The sequence below is a fragment of the Nelumbo nucifera genome, chromosome 3, assembly GCF_055504915.1.
Source record: "Nelumbo nucifera cultivar China Antique chromosome 3, China Antique-T2T, whole genome shotgun sequence".
Taxonomy (NCBI): domain Eukaryota; kingdom Viridiplantae; phylum Streptophyta; class Magnoliopsida; order Proteales; family Nelumbonaceae; genus Nelumbo; species Nelumbo nucifera.
The window spans coordinates 18,698,991-18,705,963 of NC_142651.1; the positions used below are offsets into that span (position 1 = coordinate 18,698,991).

Consider the following 6,973-nt stretch of genomic DNA (forward strand, 5'->3'; position numbering starts at 1 on the left):
AACGGGCAACGGAAGCCTTCTTTCACGTCAACAAGATGTAACTAGCTAGCCTTTCCCAGGGATAGAGCAAGAGACTCCCTTGCTGTCTCCCAAATCTAGAGAGATCTTCCCAGTTTGGACCAATGCAAATAAAGGAACTAGAGGAGGCAAAGAGGAATTCAAATTCTCATTATATATATTTCAGCTTTTCAGCTCCCACTCATTAACTCCCAACTTTGTCCTGCATCCGTGATCAAAGCATCCATAGCTCATAAACAGTTTGAGTTAGGGAAGCCCAAGTGCATCAATCAAACACGCATCCTTTTATTTATTTATTTATTGGATCCGTCTCCCATCTGACGACTGATGTTAAAAGCCTTGCGGAAAGAAGGGCGGAAAGGGGAGAAAATTATCGTCGTCGGTGGAGCAATTGAACCGCCCATCAACGGATGACAGTAGGGGTCAACTTCTAGTTCTCAGCTTAGCTTGTAGCCTTACGGTCGAAGATTCCTTATTCAAGTTGGGCTTAGATTTATACTAGGTTAGGTTCTGAGTCAGCTTGAGTTACAATTACAACTAGAATTGAAGGGGCTAGAAGCAGACCTAAAAGGGCATGGGGTTGACCGGTTGAAGCAAGGTTTAAATTAGGTATCGTCAATACTTCTGATACTCAACAAATTTAAAGGGGGCGATATTTTTATTTATACTTTTGAAGTTTCAGGCTTTTGAAAGAGAGAAAACTTGGAGAGGATTACTGATTGAAAATAGGGCTTTACCCAAACTCTTAATATTTGACATATCCATGCATTCAAAGATCGATATGTATTGGTTGAAACACATTGATACCTTGCAACCTTTGGTCCAAGTAGTAAGAAATAATTTAAGTGCTCATAATTCAACAATTGATATCACGAAGCAGGTTTCCTGTAGTCAACTGCCGACCCCATATAGTGGGGATGAAGCTTAAATGATTATGATAATCTGACTCAGGTTGAAGATCTGAGCAACCTAAGTTGTGATGGCCTCTCCTTCCATTGCTCTCTGCCTCTCACTACCATTTTGGATTATGACAATGATAGTCAATTATTAATTAGTGTGGTTGTGGTAGTAAGTACAGCTGTGGGTGGAGGCAGGAGACATCTTACTCCATGACACTCAGAGACAGTTGTCACTGCCACCAAGGATTGTTAAGTAGAAGCTTCAGAAGATATTAATATGATCCAAGCAAATGCAATAATAATAGTAAAAAAAAATGGATCTATATTATTTACAAAGGTTGCACCCATATGTTGGGAGGAAAATTTTACATTCGTACACACTAGTCATTGAGATCATTCTTCAATTTATATCTGAGTATTTCCTATACATTTCCTTCTTTGTTCTAGTTTTAATTCTTATGCTCTCCTGGTTAAATGGGGGTTGAATCCCTCCCTCCTTAACAAATGGGCAGAACATGGGAATTGAGTAGAACGAATTTACAGGTGCTCCACTATGTCACTGTATTTCTTCTTTTCCCTATTTGGCAAAAACTTGACTTCTGCATCTCTATCTTCCAATGGCATGTTCCATAACAGGGGAACAGCAATCCATGGAAGAGTTTCCAGTGAAGCAGGGATGTATGTACATGGTTACAAGTTATAACTAGGAAACCCGAGTGCAAGCCTTGGGAACCTCAAGACTGGAAGTCTGGAACTCAAGAATAGGATCTAACAAGACCAAAATTGCAGAGAGACCTGGACTTGAAGAGACCACCAAAGAGGAACCTGGTCGGGGATTCCTGCGAAGAAGATTTCGTGTTCTCGGAGCAGCCTCTCACTTGGAGAATTGTCTGGCCAATCACTTGTCTGATTGAATCAATTGTCTTGGCATCAACGGGATTTCCTGCTGCATCACGAACATAGAAGGTATTGATGGCCTTCCCTGCTCTGGTTGTCACTTCTGCCCTTGTGACTGCCAAGCCATTCTCTCGGAAGATTCGAGTGACATCTGATAGCAATCCAACTCTGTCAGTTGTGCAGAGCTCCAGCTTCAATCCCTGTGAGAAGAAAATTCAGAGAAAACAACCATGGGACATTTACCTAAAAGACATTTTGAAAACCAAGGTGTAGCTGCATTGCATAACCGTCAGCTGTAGCCTTTTTCTTCATAGAAAGGGCTATAACTCCAAGTATTTTGGCATTCTCACGAATTTGATACATTGCCTCTAGATGGTTTTCTTTTTCAGTTGATTGTGAGGTAATCTCAGTTTCTATCCTTCATAGCAAGGACAATCTTACGTAGGTTAATTACTCATTATATGTAACTAATATGTAAATCAATGTCTGATACTAGCTTATCATTTCATCCAAATGCCAAAATCTTTTCATCCACTCCCTTATACTTGTCCACCTAATCAGACCAATGAAAGCAGAAAAGCATCCAAGACGCCCATAAAGCCACTAGGAGGGTGGATCCATAATATAGGAATTGAAAATAAGGAAATGAGACCCTAATTTCCCAAAACTCTATTGCCAGAGATATCTACGAAAATACAATCAACTCCAGTTCTGTCATCTGTGATCTATAATACAGTGCAGTTCATAAAAATCTATCTTTGAGGTAACAATATTTACAAATTCTCTAGAGCAAAACTAAAATGGATGGGATTTATGAGTTTCTAATCATACGGTTGGATATTTCGTCCATTTCTTATCCAGTATAATTTTATACAAGTATGTCAGTAATGTAGATGCCTGGGCACTCGGCACCCTAGCTTTTGATATATGGTATATTTTCAATACAGAAAAATATGAACAGATTCTTATCTAGTTTAGGCCTCAAGTTTTGGTTGGCCAATATATTTGGATTAAACAGCTAAAAAAATCAAACAATAATAACAAATAATATCTCTAACCTCAGATACTCTTCTTTCAATGGCTGCTTCAAGACATTGGATTACTCTTTGTCTCTCTGCTTCTGAATTTACAGGGGACCCATCAATATGCCTGATATAGAATTCCTGAAAAGGAAAACAGAGATAATGTTTTCAGGCTAACTATAAATTATTAGATGTTTGTAAAATTCCAATACATTGCACATCCAAACACTATTTGCAGCTTGATATGTAACTATATATGGGCAAAACCATGACCCTATGAGAGTATCAGATACCTGATAAGCTTCTGGTTGTTCTGCATCAACATTTGCATGGAAAACCACATATTGCATATCAGTCAAGGTGCAGACTGTGTCAAAGAGAAGCTTTGGCCTATCCTTGCACCGAATTGTGACAACTGAATAATCCTTGTCATACCAATTGACAACAGTGACATTAGGCCTTTGCTTCTCATCAAAGGCATGATCATCTAACCGTTCATAATCCCGATCGGCAAACATCATCTGGTGAAGCCTTCTCTCAGTGTGGGTCACCCCAAGAGAAACTGCAGTCTTGGCCCCCCTGGTTTTATTGTTACCCTTCAGTACATTACAGAGCAATGCCTTAATCTTAGACAGGCTCTCCGGGTCAGTAATTGCAGAACCAGTCTCCTCATCAGTTACATGCATCACAGCTGCAGCCCGCGTATTGTGGGTCCAAACCTCTGCATTTACTACATTGCATTTCAGGCCAGTGAGAACAGCACACACTTCAGACAGCAGTCCAGGTCTGTCGGTGCCAGTTAACTCAATTGATGTGTGGTTGGTTGATTGCTCAACCCCCACATTTCTTCCCAACGTGGGTACAAAGGAGGAATCTGCCCCAAGAGACTGAAGAGAAAGGCTAAGATTAGATCGGTATGTTTGATAAAGCACAGATAAAGTAAACTTATTAGCCAAAACGACTCACTTTACGAATATATTCCAGAATCCCTTCATCTTTAAGCTTGTTCCCTTCTCGATCAGTAACATTAAAAACTGGTGACAGCTCCACCAGGTTATTTTCAACAATAACAGAAAGGAATCAAGAAAAAAAAAAGAGGAAAAACGTGCATGTGGTACCAGAAGAAAGCTTACCATCCATGAACCATCCTCCATCAGAAGATATATAAGCTTTAGTAATAATAAGGTTCAGATCTGTGAGCACCTGCACAACCTCCAGAAGTATTCCATGTTTGTTCGCACTGTCCACCTTCATCATGAAACCCAAGAAAACACCAAATTATCAGGAACAAAAGAAAAAAAAGCCAGGGAAAGTGTTACCTGCCAAATCCATAAGAATGAAGGAAAACAAGTCATACCCGTATAACTGTTGCGTTTTTGCATGTTTCGTTATCAATTACAACTCTGCAACGGAGAAACAGAAAAAGAAAACAATTATGAGCAAATGCCGGGATTATTTTAGTTCGTTAGAAGCGGCTTTCTAGAATCACTTACCTGGGTGGATTCATCCTTCGAACAAATTTCTCATATTCATCATCCATATCCCACGAAGAGTTCATATCGGCCCCTGAACGAAAGAAATTTGAGGAAATCAGACAGAACCCAAGATGCAAACGAACCAATGAATAAGAGAAAATGAAAAAGACCCCCCATTATTAATTATTAATTATTAAAAAGCAAAAGAGAAAAAAAAAAGGAAAAAAAAGTCATAATTGATAAATAAAAACATAGAAAAAGTCATAGAAACACATGACCCAAAACCACCAATCAGAAGCAACGAGCTGGAATTCCCACCAAATGAGTAACCAATTCATATATTTTATTTTGTAATAAAATGAAAAAAAGGAAGGAATAGAAAGCAAACCAGTCGAAACAAAATGTTGAATGTTCTAGTTCTACAGCCACGAATAGAAAGACTTGTTGGAAGCAAAAAACTCGCCAATCAGAAACAATATAGAAAAACTCAAAAACCAGTAGAAAAGTATACAAGATAGAACGCACGGTACCAAGAACGCCAATCAAGACACGACAAAAGGAGCCTAACCACCATAGAAGAACAGTTCCCGGAACCAATCAGTTTCCAAGACTCGAGACCCAGCAAAGAAGGGGACAATAAAAGTGAAAAAGAGGAAGAGAACTATTCAAGACCGTGAAGAGAACCGGTAATTAAAAACACACAAACCAGAAAACAGACAGGCTCGTCAGCAAAAAAAACTATGAATTAAATGCAGAGAGACCACATAAATGAACAATCCTTTTACCTGAAATCGAAAAGTAGGGAAACGAGAAAACTACAGAAGCCCAATATTGTGCATAAATAGACAGATGAATTGAGAATAAAATATGTCACGATAGATAAAACGAAGGCAATTAGCCGAAACCAGAATCAGACTACAGGCTCATGAAAATACATCACCAAAATCGCAAATTAAAAGAGAGTACGTGAAACGAGAAGAATAAATGTCACATACCCATTATAACTCTTGAAGATTCGTGCACTGCTAGAGTGGCTGCTGGTTGTTTACTAGTATAAGACAGAAAGAAATCCAAAGATCTTCCCCCTCTCTGATCTCTGTCTTATGGAGAATGATATCACTAGAACTCTTCAACGCAGCAGAAAAGAATTGTCTCCCCCTCCAACCTTAGAAAAACCTCTTCAAAACCCTCTATAAATCAACTACTCCCCCGGCCCCCGACACGGAACTCCAAATCCTGCAACTTCACCGGTACATTCATAGAATACTCTCTCTCTCTCTCTCTCTCTGCTTTATGAACTCTCACTTTCCAAGCTTCCGTCTGGTACTTATAGAAACTTGCCAAATTCCAACCAAGCCCTCTCCGCTGTCCTAACCACCCAGCGCATGTTAGGAGCTATCCTCTCCATGGTCGTAGGGGAACTCTCTAACTGTGGACCCATTAAAGCATTAACCACTGGCCTACGATTCCAATCTTGTGGTCATCCATGGTTTAGCTATGACTTACAGGCAATCTTGTAAACAAGTAAAGTATTTTCCTTTATTTTGCTTTTCTCCACCAGAATATTGCGAGTGCATGCATGTGAATTGAGAATTGTGAAATTTATAACAAAGCGTGCCCGATTTGTATCGGCGAAGAAATCAGAAATCAATAAATGAAACTGAGGAAGAAGCAGAGGGCCCACCGATACCACATGGATTCAGATCTTACGGTTCAGTAACGAATTAACTCCATCAGTTAGTAGTTATTACAACGTGTCGCGGACAAAAGCGAAAGTCCAACCAGGGATCTTTCGAACTTAAATGACTAAAGGTCTAAAGCAATAATAAAATAATTACTATATATCGGCCGGTACGCCCAACGACGTGTCCGAACTTAATATATACCATATCGGCGATAAGTTGCTACAAATAGTACTAAATAACTACTAATAATACTAGCTAGCCAATCTTTCAAAATCCGAGTCGGGGCACTGCACCGTAAACGGTGCAGCAAAAATCCCCGAAATCTCGTCCCGGAAATCCGAGAATCTTTCCGTCTTTCTGGGTCTGGTCACCCCTGGTGGGTGTTGGTGACCCACATGGTTAGTCTCTTTCCGGCCGAGGTGCGGAACCGCATACACGCGTGTCTTACGGCGCGTGCCGGGCACATGTCGCCTGCATGGATCTGGGTGCACCGGCCAGCGGCCAGCAGCTCCCCTCTCTCTGTTTCGATATTTCCCCCCTTCCCACGTGCAGAAACTGAAAGATTACAGATTTCTTTCATAATAATTAGGAATCATGGGAGTAATTAATTAATGTAATAATGATGTATAAATAACTAAATCAATGTCCACGTATCATACCTTCCCGTTCAATTTCAATCAGATTGATAGACTGTGGGACCCCCCGTACCTTTGTATTAAGCTGATCCATCTCATCAATCATCATGAGCTCATGTTATGGATCACTCGTGTGTAGTAGTGTACTCATTATGATATTATATCGTACTTGATCATTCCATGCAATACTTATGCTAGGCTAGACAATTTCTCTTTCTCTCTCTTTTTTTTCTTCTTCTTCTTTTACATAAATAAAAGATAAAAGATTCCGACCTGTATCTAGACTAGAGTCACTACTAGTCTAGGCCTCCTAAACTCGATATTCTCACCGATAACAATGGA

At 39.9% G+C, this 6,973-nt stretch overlaps 1 protein-coding gene across 1 annotated transcript; it reads right to left on the minus strand.

Annotated features, from left to right (window-relative positions):
- Positions 1–1,224: 1,224 nt before the first annotated feature.
- On the minus strand, positions 1,225–5,614 carry LOC104599871 (ACT domain-containing protein ACR4-like). The gene is made up of 8 exons (XM_010262618.3): positions 5,307–5,614; positions 4,330–4,402; positions 4,194–4,239; positions 3,970–4,084; positions 3,803–3,870; positions 3,130–3,723; positions 2,873–2,977; positions 1,225–2,014 (listed from the first exon to the last, which is right to left on the minus strand). The coding sequence occupies exons 1-8, from the start codon at positions 5,308–5,310 to the stop codon at positions 1,673–1,675; spliced, it is 1,347 nt and encodes a 448-aa protein (XP_010260920.1). The 5' UTR covers positions 5,311–5,614; the 3' UTR covers positions 1,225–1,672.
- Positions 5,615–6,973: the final 1,359 nt, after the last annotated feature.